The sequence below is a fragment of the Lygodium microphyllum genome, chromosome 29, assembly GCF_053477565.2.
Source record: "Lygodium microphyllum isolate KBCC chromosome 29, Lygodium_microphyllum_v1.1.10, whole genome shotgun sequence".
Taxonomy (NCBI): domain Eukaryota; kingdom Viridiplantae; phylum Streptophyta; class Polypodiopsida; order Schizaeales; family Lygodiaceae; genus Lygodium; species Lygodium microphyllum.
The window spans coordinates 71,955,401-71,973,247 of record NC_141163.1 but is presented as its reverse complement, the minus strand read 5'-3'; the positions used below and the strand labels follow the sequence as shown (position 1 = coordinate 71,973,247).

Here is a 17,847-nt window from a genome sequence, read left to right as displayed (position 1 = left end):
TAGTGGCATCCTTAATATCAGAGCATATGCATCCATCATCATCAACTAACCAAAATGTTTTACTAATATATATCTACACAAACATCCACAAGATATCTAAGTAATGAATTGTTTCTATCTTGTCAAAACTGTCAGAGAGATTTGTCATGAAATGACTGAGGATCAGGAAAAGATCCCAATAATCTAACTTCTGAAATAGATGTCCAGAAAGTCAGAGTGCTTATAAAATCACTAGAATCTTCACAATACAAAGGAAAAGCTCCATCAGCCCCTCTTCTTACAACTTGCCTGCTTATTTACAGATCAACTGCATCCACCATCATCATCATCAACTAACAAAATTCTTTTACTTATCAGTAACAAGACAAGACTCCATAGGATATCTAAGTAATGGATAAATATTTATATTCTCAAACAACCTGAGACATTCTCTCATGAAATTTAGTAGTAAATCTATTGTTTGAGGATCGAGAAATGTCATAGGCGAGTATGCAATGAAGCACTAATCAGCTCCAGACTTTTCAGATAATGTTGCCTCACACACACAGCTATTGCAAAAGCATCAATTTGTGCAAGAGAGCCATAGAATGTTATGGAAGGGCCCACATTATTTTTCTTCATGTTGTAAAATGAGTGGTGGCATCGAGACTCATCCTCCACTTGTAGGCCTTTCTCTCAAGTGTGAGGCTTGCCTCAAGGGATCTAGCAAAACTTGGTGTGCAACATAATTGATGCAAGTCATTGCACTTTTGTAAAAACTGTTGATTGCATTCTTGTTACAATCTTATCCATCTCCTTGAAACACAAGTGGATTCATGTTCTTTAACATATTATTAACTTCATGTGTACTGAGAGAGCCAAAGGCCTCAACTCCTTGAGGTGTCCCTATTGATAGAGTAGTGCCAATAGCAACCCCATTTTCAAGAGGCATATTCATGATGCTTACCGATTGCTTTAAAAGCTTAGAGATTCATGTAACATTTTAATTGAGAGCATCAAAATTTTTCTCTAGTGCCATCTTGCAAGCCACTAAAGCACCAAATACTCTCATGCCCATTAGTTCAAATGCATCTAAATCATTCATGTTTCATCTTGTGCCTATTTACAAGATCATCATGATGTGAATGTAGAGGTCAACACATGATGTGATGCTTGAAATTGAGAGAGAAAAAAAGACGTAGTTGAAAGGTCCTTGAAAAGCTATTATCTTCTCCCAAGCAAGATTTTGAAAACTTTCTTTGTTATTTGGAGCAACTCCAAGGCTTAACTTGATAACTAGTAACCTAGTTTCCTTGTAGATGGAGAGTCTAAAACTAACCTAGTACATCTCCAAATATAGAGAAATCATTCTCAAATTTGATGGCTTAGATGATTTTCAAAAGGTTAGAGGATTTATTTGAGGCTTGGACAACAAGTACAAGGCCAAGGTGAAAAGTCAATATTCTAAAACACTAGAAGAAGCCATCAAGAGTGCATAATTTATTATGATATGTTAGACAGGAAAATATATGGAAAACATCTACATATACATTTGCACGTTCAAAAACTACATCAACATTAATAGAAAAGAGAAAGCTCAATGATACATTCAAAGAGGAGAATACTAAGAAGCCCAAAGTAGTTAGAGGGCCACTCTCAAGCAAAGAGCTTGTAAGAGCATGCAAGGAGAAGTTATGCTTTAATGGTTAGGCTCTCAAGAAAAAAAGGATTGTCCAAAACTTGAAGGGAATGATCTTGATAAGAACAAGAACAAAGAAAAAACAATACACATGGTGTAGGTACTTCCTTCAGAAGCTTGTTCAAATATTCGACTATACAAGTGAGCCATCAAATTGATGAGCATGAGTATTGATTGATTGTTGCACCATGGCAACACATGTTTAGTCCCCATAACTTGATCAGAATGCACGGTATGATCAATGGATGACGAGTCTTGATTCTCATGGATAATGGGCCGACTCATAACTTCATTGACGATATGTTGATTAAGAAATTGCATTTACTCCAAGTACCTAGTATGCATACTTACATCGTCTCGCCCATGATTGGGGATGATAAGGATGTGTGAGATACAAAAGTCAATGATGTTGCATTAGAAGTGGGGATGATAAGGATGTGTGAGAATCAGAACTTCTTTATTTGGCCAAACATAATGAAATAAACAATGTATATTGTTATTATATATTGTCTTCCTTTGTTTCTTTGCACAAGTCTTTGCCTTCTATTAATGATGTTGTGGATATTCCTTTACTAGAATTCAATGATAAATTAAGTACATGCTCTCTCTCATTAAAAGAAAATTCCTCACCACAACATTCTCTTACAAACTCCTCTTCTCATTCTCTACCACATGTACATAATAAGATGCGGCAACTACTTATCTATAATAATTCCACACAATTAAAAGTTAGTTGGTTAGTTTGAAAGTTAGTTAGTCAATTAGTAAGTTAGTAAGGCTACTAACTAAAGTAAAAACTAACTAACATTAATAACTAATTAACTAACAATTTTTTTATATTTAAAAGAACAAGAATTGTAACTGACATTTTTTTCGAATTGACAAGGACTATAGTGACCCATCACGGAAGTTACAACATAAACGAGAGTTATGAGCCAATATTAGTCATTAATGTCAATGTGTATAGTATGGATGGTCCAAAAATATTAGATTTTTGGACAAAACTAGCATAGTTTTGATATTTTAGATATTATTTATTGTAAATATCCTAAAAAGCTATGGAAACATCTAGAACAGGGTGTCATGTAAAAAAAACAAGTGGTTTTTTCAGCCAGTTTTGGAGATTTAATACAAAAAGAAGAATTGGTGAAATCGCGCGCATTCATCGACGATGATCACAGTTTATAAGCAGCAAATAGCACTTCGAACAGGGAGAAGAAGGAGTAATCTCGAAGATTTCTGATCATATGTCTTTGGATTTTCGCCCCCCTTTTAGAGCCAATGGAACTATCAGATTTGTGATTTGAGCATTAGATTGCATCTTAGAAGTTTCAGATTGCTGATTTTGCTAAGATCCCCTCCATAAAGAGCTCTTCTTCTCAGCCACAACCTTTCTTCTCTAATTCAGCTCTATAAATAAGAGGCATGGGAAGCAGTGTAGAGAGACACAAGGAGACCCCGAGAGGCTACGAGAGGGAGGTAGAGAGAGGGAGGTAGAAGGATACCCTCCAAGAGGCTGCGAGACAGAGCTATAGAGAAAGAGAGAGAGGAGTTACCCGAAGAGGCTACGAGGGAGAGAGTTAGCTCAATCCCCCATGTCTCGATCTTCGACTAAGACATCTTCTCTTACACTCTTCCATCCCAAATTCATTCCTCCTTCTTTATCTCTTGAATCCACTTGTGGATGATGGCTCCAAAGTGACGAGGTGGAAAGACCACAAGAACCACTGCAATCAGTCAAAGAACGAGTATTACCAGAGATACAAGAATGCCCGAGGTTGCCGGAGTTGCCACTACCAATGGAACATCAGGTGTGGTGAACACAAGCATGAGCAAAGACAAAATTCCCAATGTTGTCATGTCAAACCAGGTTATTCACTAGTGGGCTATTATTTCACCACATAAAATAATAAGGCTTATGCCGAATTTCTACAAAAAAATAAATGTTAGTCTTTGCTTCAAATGGTACAAGAGCTACTTGTTAGATTGCGTGGGCAGCATCCGTATAAGAATTAATTACATAAAATATTATCTTCTATATTTTACACTTACACGAATTGACAATTTCATCTAGAAAGCATACTAGTACATGCATAAACGATTAATCGCTATGATTTTTAGTTAGATTAATTGAGACTCTAAATCGTAAGGACATGACGAAAATAGTTGCAAGAGGTTATTGCACATATGACTTTATGCGCACTCAAGATTAGTAAAATAACTCGATATAGTTATTATCAAATGCGACAAGGTTAAGTGTTGGCTAACACTTAAAAAGTGAAACTCTATTTAGAGGATCTATAAGTCATCTCGTTAAATTATTGGCACAATATATTTCTTTAAGGGATTTCGCTTATGTTGGGTAAGATAGCCCAAACGGGAAATTCATGCCTTGCTTAACATGTTGTAAGAGATGTACTCAACACTTCTTTATGGGGAGGAGAATCCTCATTAGAATATAAGGTTACCTTAGGATAAAGTCTACCTTGGCTATGGAAGCTGTGAGCTACACGATGGTGTGATTGTCATTGTATCATTTGATATACGTTGAAAGGACTGTTTGTGTTTGCTAGAATCTAGATCACTAAAAACATTGACAAACAGAATAAAAGGAAAGGTCACGCTAGGCTACCCCCAAGCTAGCTGTGAGACCCTAATCCAAGGGGGTCATGGTTATCCCTTCGAGAGGCTTAGACCGGCTCTGTAACGAAAGGTCTATCCCAAAGAACATTGAAAAATCTTTGTTTAGTCTTTGAGTTACTTACAGCATAAAATCTATACTAAGAAAACTAAATGTGAATTTTTTAAGACAAAAGTTTACTACCTTGGCTATATCATATCTAATGAAGGTATTAGAATGGATCTAGAAAATGTCCAAACTATCTTACAATGGCCTCATCCTACAAATCCAGAGGAGTTACAAATGTTCCTTGGTTTGGCAAGATTTTATCATAAGTTTATCAAATATTATGCTAAGATAGTTGTTCCTATGATAAATCGATTGAAAGATCAAGGTCGCACTTTCTCTTGGGATGAGGAACAACAATATAGTTTTGATAAACTTAAAGTAGCTATTGCTATTGCTCCAATCCTAGCTATAGTGGATCAACGCAATTTTTTTGTGGTGGAAATTGATGCTAGTGCCATATCATTGGACATGTGCTCCTCCAAGAGAGTCAATCTGTGGCTTTTGAAAATAAAAAGGTACCATAATTATTTTTCTTATGAATGTGAGCTCTATGCAATTGTCTATGCTTTGACAAAATAGTGATATTATTTGTATGGTGCTACATTTGAGGTAGTATTTGATCAAGAGAGTACCAAATGGTTTACTAACCCAAAAGGATTTGAAAGGAAGAAAAGCTCAATGGACTGAATTTCTTCAATAGTTTGATTGCATGCTACGGTATTGCAAGGGTCAATATAATGTTGTAGTAGATGCTCTAAGTAGAATGCTTGAGATTGGCACTCTCTCAATTATAATATTACAAAGTGATCTATTAGAATCTCTACGAGGCAAATGTGAGTATGATTAATCTTATGAAAAGGTGTGGAATGAGGTTAAAAGAAGGGATCCCTTACTAACTCATACATAAGATGTGAATTTCACACATGGCTCCTTTCTTACAATGATGAGCTCAATTGATGGAAGAAATTTACAACAACTAATTATGGGTACTTACTTCACAAAGGTTGAATAAGTTTACCCTCAAACTTAGAACGCACCGCCAAATTCTTTATGAGCGTCATGATAGTCCTAGTATAGGCATCCAAGGATAAGAAAAACCTATGCACATGTACATAGACACTTTTATTGCTTTGGAATGCATAAGGATATGCAAAAATATGTTATTCAATGCAAAAGTGTGAAGTAAACAAAGCCGAGCACCTAAAGGTAAGTGGGCTTTTACATCCTTTAGAGATTCCTAATGGCAAGTGGGAAAGTCTCTCCATGGATTTTATTGTTGGACTTCCTACTACCAATTGTGGTCATGATGCCAATTGGGTAGTAGTAGATAGACCTCTAGCTCCCTCATCCCGTGGTATCGAGTCGAGTTGGATGCGCGTTTATAACTCCATCCTCACCTGTGACATGGTCCCTTATTGTGCCTCGAGCTTACCTTGTACATGCTTCCTTGGTGTGAATATAAAATTCTGCTCTCAAGATGGACCATTCTACAAACTAGTGTGCCTTCTGTGAGTTTCGTGGTGCGTTCTTGTCGTGTTGAGATAGTGCCATGTCGTGTTGAGTTGGTGACATTGTGATGCAACGCGGCAGGTCTAGTGCTCGTTTGGAGCCTGGACATGGTCGTGGGAGTGCCCCGTGCGGGATTCTGAGGGTTGGGACCATCACACTTGGTGACTTAGATGTGTAGATTTATTCCAACAAAGACATCCTTTAAAATCCCTAAATTAGCTTAGCTATTTGTGGATAATATTTATCGGCTCTATAGGTTGCCATCCAAAATATCATGTGATAGTCACGATCAAAAGTTTGATAGCCATTTTTGGAGAGTTATATTCAAAAGGTTAGATACAATGCTTAATCTAAGTACCATGGATCACCCTCAAATGTATGCGCAGAGACGAAGCAGGTAAACCAATTTCTAGAAGATATGCTATGATTATATGTAAGCAAAAAACAATCTAATTGGGAAGATTATTTATTTGTATTAGAGTTTGCTTACAATAGTTTTAAGCATGTGACTACAGGGTTTAGTCCGCTCGTGCTTATGTATGGATTTTAACCTCAATCACCAATTACGGTGGGATTAGCCTATGAGAAAATCCAACATGTCAAGAACAAGGGACAAGTAGCACACATGAATGTTAAGCAAGCTCGAGACTGTTATAAGAAATATGCAAAGATGAACATAGATGTATGATCACTTTTGAAAAAGATGATAAGGTCTACTTACATATTCCAAAATACATGACATCATGTTTGAAAATAAGTTTTTGTCAAGTAGAAAGGTAAGACCTAAAGAAGGTTCTACTTGGGAGAACATTAGTGTATCCAAGAAGCAATTTCCCACTTTTGTTTTCAAGAACAAAAACTCTTCCAAAAGGGGGGAGTAACATCAAGTTAAGGGTCATGAGTGGACATGGTCCATAGGATGGTTGGACCATAACGCTAATAACGAGTAATGGACTATTATGCTAAGGCATTGATAGGGTTAAGGGATCAAGAGATAGTCTACATTAGGGCACAAGGGTACATAGACCAAACGGTCAAAGGATAGGCAATCCATGTGAATTGACTTACTAAAAGTTCATCTAAAAATAGTCCATGGATCTACCTAAAGATACCAATGCAGTACTAAAAGAGGCTATCTTCTTGAGTGGCCAAGGAGTGGACCAAGCTTTTCCTAACTTCAATGTTCACTAAAGGCAAGGCACCTACGTGTGCATGACAAGTATGATGCATGATATATAGTAACTACTAGTAGGTCAAATTTACACAAATTTTGATTCTCTCTTTGCATTTTTACTTTTTAATATGTCCTATCAATTTTTCTAACGAAGAAGTTTCAGAAACTCTTACTTTGTCTCTTTGCATTTTTGATTGTAGGTATATCCTATCCATTCTTCCAACAAAGATGCATGTATGTAGCTACATGGTTGATATGTTGATATCACCAATCTTGCAAAATAAGAAATGCATGTCCAATTCCTCTTTTTGTTTGTAAAATGAATGCCATAGGAAGCATAAGAGTGCCTTTAGTACATGTCCTATTTCTCTTTATAGGTTACATCAGAGTTTACTGTTCATGATACTCACAAAATATTGGTTATTTCGCAAAACTCACTTTTAAGATATTATTTCACATTAGAGAGAGAGAGAGAGAGAGAGAGAGAGAGAATGTATTTTCATCCTCTCCATTCATAAAGATATTTAAGCATCATTAGTTTATGCATATTTTTGTTCACCCAAATGTGCTACAAAGTTTACAACTATTGTACGTTCTACATTGAAATATAATCTTGTTCACAACAAGAGATTAAAAGAGTCAAGCTGCCAGCTCAACCACACAGCTTTCTCATTGCAAAGGCCATGCATAAATAGATATTTATTCTTAAAGTCTCATATTCTTGATGTAAGTAATATTTTTAGTATGCATCTCCATCATATAACTATATTGATATAAGTACGAAACACTTCAGTGCAAGATCCATGGCCATATTCTTAACCTCAGTTTTATTTATGTATGAATCATTTTTAAGTTATCCAGAAAGTTTCTTACTCTTTGATCCAAAGGAATTCCACTTAAGAGGCTCAAAATCATTTTCCTATCAGCAAAATCGAGAACCATGAAGCACCACTTCTACTTGGATCAAGCACCATTCCTTATCCTATGATGAATGTGAAGAAAGCACTACTGCTTCATCGTGTGTTTCATTTGCAAGCACCTCTCAAATGGTTTAGTTTCTCACATAATTGACAAAGACACACAGCCATCATATGACACACAAGGCAAGTGCCTCTCCTCATGAGCAGCACCACTTGCCTCCCCTCATGAGGAGCACCAACTCAAACTAACTACTCTTTTCTATACATTGCACACGGGTTGATCAGTACCAACATAACATTAAGAACTCCAAAATAAATGAAAATTTGGCTGTTCAAGTCTCAGCAGGAGCTAACCCTGGAGCTACAGCTTAGCTGGTAGTAGTAGTGGATGCATTGCATGTGATTGCGGGTTTGATTCCTGGCTGAGCAGCTCCAGGGCGTATTTCCTTGATATGCAAGCAATAATGGTGAGCCGTCAAACGAAACAAAATATGCCAATAAGGCTGGGAAAAAGACCAAGCAAAAGGAGTCCGTTCAGAGGTGAACATAGCTGCATCAAAATTGCACACCCTCATTTTTCCAAATACGGCCGTAAATTCATGCACATCAACTGAATTTTTTTAATTTCAAAATATGATAGAGACACACAGGGCAAGATGAAATCATCAGCAGCCCAATTGGATGATACTCAGAATGGTGCCAATATGTATCCGATTCATTAAAATCACTAGATGACACTGATGGCACCACAATGTATCTAAACTATGACGCAAACTGTTACACACAGGCCTACATCAGAGATCCGAACAGTCTTTCCTCTCACTATGCTTTAAGGCAAACCCTATTCAGCACATGAAAAGAACAAATTTACAGGCAATGTAAGGACTATATGACATGCTGGCTCAAACGGAATATCAGAACATCCTGGTAATGGAAGAATCAGCTACTTGAAACTTACATATAAAAATGAAGTAAAAGTATTTTGTGAACATTCAACCTTGCAGGCTCTGCTTTAAGTGCATTCTGCCACGTGTAAGTTATCCATGTGAACTCACAGTTTTACTAATGAATTTTGGCATTGCCACAGGACATTAAGAACAAAAAAATCATCCTAGTGACAATAATAGAGCCATTCCAATAGCAACCCTGCCCCGACCACTTCCAACAGGTTTTACAAGACAATCAACGTGAACCTTGAACCAACAAAGAGCTGTGCATTGCCCTGTGTGTTTACGCTACCTACTTAAAAATGTTCAGAACAGTACCTGACATGAACTCAAATTCACGAATTTATCACACAGCAGCATCAAGACCAAAACGAGATTAATCACAAAGAAAATAAGTTATATTCCACATCTATAGGCGCTTAAAAAGCTAGCCTTCTGAAACAATTAAATATGGACAATCAAAGCTGGCACAAAAACAAAACTGCCAGTCAGCACAGGTAAAATCATGAAAAAAACTGTCACTTTTCATTGCTCTTGAGACTCCATGGTCACTTTTAACAAAATGCACGTTTATATTAAACTAGTCCCAACTTCTTGAGACCAAGCAATCTTGCACATTGCATCATAATACACCAAGAGCTATGGCTAACATCTCAGGCCACTCAAATGACCAAGAACACCTACCACCCAAAACAAAACTAACCTCACTATCTAAAACCCAAAGAAACCAAGTTCACTTGCTTTCTCTTTCTCAAATGTCTCAAAGTACTGGTATATGATTGTCACTGCAAGTAGAATTCCAGTCCCTGAACCAATTGCTCCCATGAAGTCAGCAACTACTGTCAATGCACCGATACACATGCCACCGAATGCAGCTGCTGTGGGAATGTAACGGTTAAGCTCTTTTTGCAAGTTAGACTCGCGGTGACCAGGCATAACCATTTGTTGTTCCTGCAGAATGGTAAGTATTTAGCTTTACTTCATCTAAAACCTGACAAAAAACTTCAAAGGTACATGTGCCAGTTTATTATACCTTCAACTGCTTGGCTACATCACGTGCTGATGATCCAGAAACTTCAATCCATGTCTTGGAAAACAGTGCACATGCAGTTAACATGAATGCCAGGTAGAAAAGCGCATGGAATGGATTTGCCGCCATGTCTGCCAAGCTGTAAATACCAAAGTTGTATTGTTAATTGCCTTATGTCTCACATACTATAAAAGCAAGCGTTGGCAGGAAGTTTCTAAATTTCTCACCTTGAAGGAGGAGTGACATAGTACACCAGTCCTCCAACAGGGATAAGCTGACCACTAGAAGAGTATTCAGACTCTTTCCATCTTCCTAAAAGGTTTACGAGGAGGTTTCCACCATACTTCCGGTATAGAAGCTGGACAGCATACCACATTCCAAGTAAAATAACTGTTTTTGATATGCAAAAAATCTATCACTATCCAAAAAACCTATTATCATGTAAGGAAATGGCATACCTGTGAGATAAAATACAAGTTCGACACAAGAGCTGATTGAAGAATAATTGGCATGTTAGACGTGTAGAAAAGTTTGATAGGATAGGAACCCTGCTGTCCCCGAGCATTCTTGGACCTAACAGGTAGAACAACTCGGAAACCCTGGAAATAAATAACTATCAGGAAAACGAGCACTGTTGCTAGTAAATTTGTAACATTTGGTAGGTTCTGCCGGTAAAAGGCCTCCCTAAGAGCCCCAACTTTGTTTGATCGAGTGATTAAGAGATGGAAAAGTGCAATCACTGCCCCTTCAAACTCAGCTCCACGACCACTGTTGATAGTGGTGGGGCTAAATGCCTTCCAGATAATGTTTTCACTGCAAAAACAAACGGTATAGCAGTCAGTATTAATGGGAGAAAAACAACGCGTGCATCAAAGTCCAAACATTTAAGCATACCAATAAACCATTAAAAGGAAATTTGAAAACTCCAAGGCTTCGAATACTTGCCAAATGTTGGTTGCGATAAATAATGAGATCCCAGATCCTAATCCATAACCTTTCTGGAGAAGCTCATCCAGGCAAATCACGATGATTCCAGCAAAAAATAGCTGGATAATTATGAGAATTGCATTTCCAGCTCCTAGATCTCTAACATCCCCATACATGCCAGACAGCACATAAGCAACAGCTTCACCGATGGTAATCATCACACCCAACAGCTTCTGGGCGCCGTTGCTGCAGACAAATAACAGCATAATCAGCTGAATTCTGCTTTGGGACAAGCCCTCATCATGCTGCTCATTACAACACTTACCAATAACAGAAACATAACAACAGCGAGAAAGGACTTACAGTAGGGCTCGATCTTCCCGGACGCTGTTGTCCACCTCAATGATCTTTGAGCCCGCTAACAATTGCATCACCAAGCCAGATGTCACGATTGGTGTAATGCCCAGTTCCATGACTGTCCCTCTGTTGGAGGCGAGAATGACACGCATCCAGTAAAATGGATCCGATCCGGTGGCAGAGTGAATTCCATAGAGAGGGAGCTGGCTGCAAACCAAGAAGATGAACAGGGAGACGACAGTGTACAGCACCTTCTCGCGGAAAGGGACGCGCCGGTCAGCGGTCTGGACCTCGGGGAGGACGGAAAGGAACGGCTTGACGAGGTGAAGGACGCGGAAGCCGCCACCTCCTGGCATGGCGACGGGGGGACCGGGGTTGTGGGAGCGGGTGGGCTGTGTGCAAAGGGCCTGAGATCGCGTCGGCTGGGAGAGGCTTTCGACAATAGGGCGCGGAACCCTATATCGTCTGACGATGGGGGAAGGCCTGCCTGAATTTCTGTGCGCTAGATGATGATCTGAGATGAAAGGGGAAATAAATACCTTGATAATGGCAGAGAGAGAGGGGGGAGGGCGATGGACGCAGCAGGGAGGCTGCTCAAACCCTAAAACGCCGACCTGCTTTTCTTTCTCTCTCTTTTCTTCTTATTCTTCTTGTTCTGATGACGCTGACGACGATGATGAAGAAGAGAAGAAGTCGGCCGAGCCGACGATCCAAACGCGTCCAAAGCCACAACACCAAAAACACTACTACTACCTACTCCAACTTCAAAGCGCAACCACGTAGCCTGAGGCCTCCCTAAGTCAATTCACTCTCAAGCAAGTTCTCTTCACACCACGCCACACCCCACAGTGCACACGCTCTTGCACGTGTGCACTATGAATTATGAATAATTATTTATTGAGTCCCCCCGTGTTTAAACTTGAAGCCCATTTTGGACGTCTTGAGGATTTTGGGCATCAATTGACACCTAAAATTTGAGGACAAGGGGTCAAAGTGAAACCTAAAAATTCAAGTAAAGGTTTCAAATGAAGTCTACTTGTATGGGGTAAGGTGTCACCATAGGGCCTAGACATATATATATATATATATATATATATGATATACGTAACACACCTCTTTCCTTTTCAATGTTCATTATTATATCACTCTACTTTAGGACTCATGAAAGAGCGCACCGTCCCAATCGATGAAAATTGCTAGGCATTGTTACATGAGTTTGAACTTCGACCTAAAGGCTAGCTGCCACTAAAACCTTTGAATTTCGAAGGGGTGGAAGGTGGAACACCAAGCACCAAAACGAAAAAACAGGCCTCTTCAGCCTGAACAGTCATGAATCCATAACGATTCGTCTCCTCTTGCAACAGCGGGAGCATCGGTTGGTTGCTCCAGACTCCTCCTTATTAGGCGTGCCGACCCCGTTTGCAGCTACCAGAATCAGGAAAGGGTAGAGTCTAGACTGTGGACTCCTACGTGGAGGAGAAACACATTACACACATTGCCTGCACGGCCCAAGGTTATAGCCTACAGGTATGTTGATTGTATAATTTATGTTGATCGTCTGCTTGTCTGGCTACCACTAGTACACTTCCACCTCGTGTCTGTCCAAGTCGTCGTTGGTGATGATTCTCCAATCGCTATCTGCGCATATGGACGAGGTGTCCCAGGGGCCGGCACCTCCAGGCTCCAATATCGACATTTCTGCCCCATCACCATCAAAGCGTGCCCACTGCCCGTCGATCAATCGGGACTCGGGAGAGTCGAGACTGAAGTCTGAGGCGGCAGCCTGTAGGCCTAACAATCAGCCCGATCAGTCGGGACTGAAGTCTAAGGCGGCAGCGTGCAGGCCTAACAATCAGCCCGATTAGCCCGTCGATCAATTGGGACTGAAGTCTGAGGCGGCAACCTGCAGGCCTAACGATCAACCCGACTTCAAAGATGCATTCAAACTGAAGTCTGAGATCCTGATTTTGTGAAGCATGCAGACTGAATGCCTATAGCCTGCGAAGCATGCAGACTGAAGAATTCTGCATCGTGTGGATATGCAAAGCTACATTTGCTGTAGTTTGATCTGAGAGGTGTTTACCCCCTCATGGCATCTGCAGTGCAGTGTACAGACTTCTCTGAACTGGTTGTTAGGATGCTGGGCATGAGATATACGGGGAGGCACTCTCATTTTTTGGCAACTATACTTTCCAGGTTGCATGCTTTTTTCCTATTGTGAGATGGTGGGTAGGGATGCTGGCTATGGTCCAACATCTTGGCAGTCAACAAACAGAATGCATTGCTCCTTGTACCTTGTAATGCTGTAAAGGATCTAGCTGTCCTCATTTGGGTGGACAAGAGGCAATGCATTCTGTTTCTGCTATGTTTTTTTATAAAATTATGTGAAATAAAAACCTTGAATAATCAGTGTCTCATGTGAGAGTATCACCTGCTGCAAGAAGCAAGTGGTCCCTCTTTTGTGTATTGTATTTTGGAAAAAATGTTTTATTTGGTACTTGATACCCCATTAATAGTGCTGCAGCTTGTTAATAGTGGTTGAATTTTAGAACTATTTTTACTATCAGGTGGGAACTTACTAATAAGATCATAGGAATTTGAGTGACAAATGAGAATCCAAGGGAGCTACTGTCGATGAAGCAAATTGCAGTGTGTTCTTAAGCATGGTAGCAATGCCTAAGCAAGCTGAAATCTTCAGTTTGTTGACTATATGTGGGCTTTGGTTTGTTGACTTTATGTTTAACCGATTGATGGAATGATATTATGTGAAGGTCCTATTGGGAATTTAGATGCTGCCTCAGTAAGAAACAGACCGTCAACATTCAGGATCATCATATGGGGTGTAGATCATTACTAAGTAGACTATAGGGGTAGATATTTATTACATGTGCCCTCTTTTATCATGGTGTGAGCCTTGCTAATTCAAGACAACGAGCTTACAAATGAGGAAGAAGAGAAAGGGCTTTCAGGTTTAAGGGAGAGGGTGCCAATAGCAAGCCTCTTACTAACTCAAGACAACCAATTGACATGAGTGAAAAGGAAATAATGGCTTTCTCATTTAAGGGAGAGGATGTAAGTGTAGGGTTTTTATATTTTTTGTTCAAGCTAACATCTATTGCTTTCTTGTAGGTTACCAAAGGAGTTTCATTTAGAAGAAGTTGCCTTGACAAAATAGACCTAATGCTTGAGGAAAATCTTCATAGAAAGTTAATAAGTATTGTGTTTTTCATTTGCATAATGTTTTAGAGTTTGTCAAAAGATATTCAATCAATTTTATAGCACGTTAATATATTAATATTTACAAGTAGAAACTTATATGTCACTTTAGGTTCCCAAGCTTTTGACCAAGTGAGTATATCTACCCTTTGTGAGGATTCTACGCAACTTACAAGAGGCACCCAAAAGGCATCAAGGTACGAGTTCTACTTCTTCTAAGTATGCATTTAGGTGAACTATTAGAGAAAAATTAAAGCTTGTGAAAACCATGATTGAAATACATCTTTGTTTTTGTTAATAGACGAGTCAACGAACTTTATTTGATGTTCTTGGAAAGGGAAAACAAAAGGAAAAAGTTAATCCAAATGTCAACCTAGAAGTGAATCCAAACATAGATTGTAATGACTATTTAGAAGACAATCTAGATGTCGATCTAGATCTTCATTGTCGACTCTTTGGCAATACTCCAGAGCATGATGAAGATGAAGACAATGAGATTGAAAATGAAGATGAGGATAATGAAATGGAGGATGATATAGAAATGTTTGATATGCCGGGTAGCACTTCAGAAAATGCAGCTAACACAGGAGACTCCACAACAACATCAAAAGAGTATTCTAGAAAATTTCGAATAGAATGGACTAGAAAATATCATTTTTTAAAACGTGTGGTGGAGGGAAAGAATGAGTATATGAAGTGTGAGTGGTGTGAAAAGTTTAGGGTCAAAGGACCATGGGGAAAAGGAAAGGGATGTAAAACCATGCAACTTAGTGCAATTCGAAAACATGTTATCTCTAAGGAGCATCAATGGGCACAAGCTAGACACGACGCTAATGTGAAGGGAATCAAAGTATCCACACAGGTCAAAGAAATTAATGATAGAAATAAGGAGTGAGTAACTACAATAATGAAACCCATGTACTTTGTGGCAAAAGAAGACTTGGCAATCCAAAAGTTTGTTAAGATTTGTGAGTTGGCTTATGCAGTGGCACTGGAATCAATGCCTTCTTATCATGATTATTCATCTTATACTAACATTATGGCTGGTAAGGAGTTTGCTTTCTCTATATCAGAACATCTATATACATTGCAACTTCAAGAGATATTGTCAAGTCCTTACTATGCCTTAATGGTAGACGAAACAACTGATAGGGGTTTAGAAAAGCACTTAATCATTTATATTTCATTCTTATCCTCCGAGGGAAGAGGTATATGCAAAGTAGAATTTGTACGACTAATCTTGGTTGCTGATGGCACTGGTCAAACAAAGTTTGATGCTATCATGATAGTTTTGAAGGACATTGGTTTGAGTATACAACATCTTGTTGGCATCGCCACTGATGGAGATAGCTCAATGTTAGGTTGTCATGAAGGCTTGGTTGCAAAACTACAAAGGGAAGTGCCTCATCTTATTAGCACACGTTGTATTGCTCATAGAGAAGCCCTTGCCATTGTTGATGCATCTAAGTGTTTTCCTTGCCTTTCTTATGTCGATAAAATTGCAAATAAGGTCTACTCTTGGATAAATGCCTCAAGTTTACGTCATACAGCTTTCCAAAGTCTTTTACAAGAAATGAATATACAAGTTTTGGAAGTACTTCAAATCCATGATGTTAGATGGTTGGCAAGAGGTAACGTAATGGAAAGGTTATGCAAGCTAATGCCTGCAATTTTGACATTTTGGAAAGATAGTGCACGAGCATGGTATCAAAAGTTAAGGATCTACAAAGTGTTGTTCTGTATTTGTATGCTTGTTGATGTCCTAAAGGACTTAAACCTCCTAAATAAAAAGGTTCAAGAAGATGCTTTGGATATCACAACAATCACTCCTACCATCGAAGTGACAATAAGATCTCTTACAAGGAAGTTCTTAGAACAGCCATTCGGAGCAGGTACATCATATCTTCTCAAGTTTATGAAAGACACAAGAGATGGTTTATTACGCCATGTAAATGAGAATGGGGAAGAATATATACATCAACTTCTCTTCACAAAAATGCTTGGACAAGATAAAGCAGGTGTTGCTCTTGATAATGGAAGGGGTGATGTTGATAGTTGTGTTCAACTTGCAAAATAATTTGTTGGAAAGATCATAGATTGTGTGAATGAGCGGTTTCCAAATATGTATGTTTTTGGTGCAACAAGACTATTCTCTCCACAATATCTTCCACATGATCCAAAAGAAAGAGAAAATAAGGTCAATCTATTGTTGGACAGGTTACTTCAAAAGTTTAATGCTTCTATTTTAGATACTCAAGGATGAAATCTATGCATTCACCGACACACTATATTTTGGATGTGAGGGAATGAGTATGAAGGATGCATGGCGTGTTTTCTCCAGCAATATTGATTGGCAAACAACATATCCAAACTTGATGAAATTATGGCAAATTCTTTTAGTTCTTCCTACTTCATCAGTAGCATGTGAACGAGGCTTCTCAAAGCAGAATATAATCAAAATTGATCGTCGCCAACTATTGAAGGTGTCGACTCTTGAGGCATTAATGTGAATTTCTCTTATTGGCCCTGACATCAAAAGCATTGATTGGGCCTTGGTCTATGAGAAATGGGAGCTTGTAAAGGCACGTAGACTACTTGATTTGTAGTTCTTGCTTATTACTCACCTTGTTTTCTATCATGATGAACTATATCAATTAACTATGATGTACAAGGGTCTAGACCTTGGAAAAATTTTTGGTCTTAAGAATATGAAACCAAAGTTTTTATTGTGATTTTCCACACTAGTTTATACTTATTTTTTGTTTCATGTATTATGGGACCTTACCATCTTATATTAAGAATTGCTATCTCTTAAGTTCCATCTAAGAATGCTCTCTTGTAAGCTTCGAAAGTTGATGCCTAAATTTTGAGCAAAGGCGTCAAAATGAAGCTCACAAAAAAGGATAAAGGCGTCATTGATTTTGTCTTGAAGCCCAACCTTGGGCATCAAATTTAAAGCCTCGACTCCGACTCTGACTCCGACTTCGACTCCCCCCCTTTCCCACCTTTACTTCACTTTAAATTTTTGGGAAAAGCTTTTTCAATAATTTATGTACACATACACACACACACACACACACACACACACATATACAGTGGACCAAATACCAAATCCGACATAAACCTACATGGCACTCATACTAGCATTATATATTGGAGCACTTGGATGCAGTAGTTCCTTGTTTATATCCATGATGGTAAGCGCTTTCTTCTCTCCCTAGTTTGCCTAAGAAATCTTGGCATCCCAAGTAAAGTGATACATGTCACTTCATTTTTTGTTTCTACTTTATCTTATGATGGTATTTTAAGGGCATTCACTTGCAAAAAGACCAAATTCATATGGAAAGTTGCTCCATTCTACAATCCTAGAGAATGTAGACCACACGATTCCCTTTTAGAT

The 17,847-nt window shown here is 38.7% G+C and overlaps 1 protein-coding gene and 1 pseudogene across 1 annotated transcript; one reads left to right on the top strand and one right to left on the bottom strand.

Moving 5' to 3' along the window:
* Nucleotides 1-9,469: 9,469 nt before the first annotated feature.
* Nucleotides 9,470-11,871, bottom strand: LOC148010781 (uncharacterized). Its single transcript, XM_087671435.1, has 6 exons — nt 11,238-11,871; nt 10,893-11,120; nt 10,406-10,760; nt 10,175-10,305; nt 9,951-10,086; nt 9,470-9,868 (listed from the first exon to the last, which is right to left on the bottom strand). Exons 1-6 carry the CDS (start codon nt 11,585-11,587, stop codon nt 9,629-9,631), a joined length of 1,440 nt encoding a protein of 479 aa, XP_087527561.1. The 5' UTR covers nt 11,588-11,871; the 3' UTR covers nt 9,470-9,628.
* A 3,054-nt stretch (nt 11,872-14,925) lies between these two features.
* LOC148010780 (uncharacterized) lies at nt 14,926-17,053 on the top strand (annotated as a pseudogene).
* The last annotated feature ends 794 nt before the right edge of the window (nt 17,054-17,847 follow it).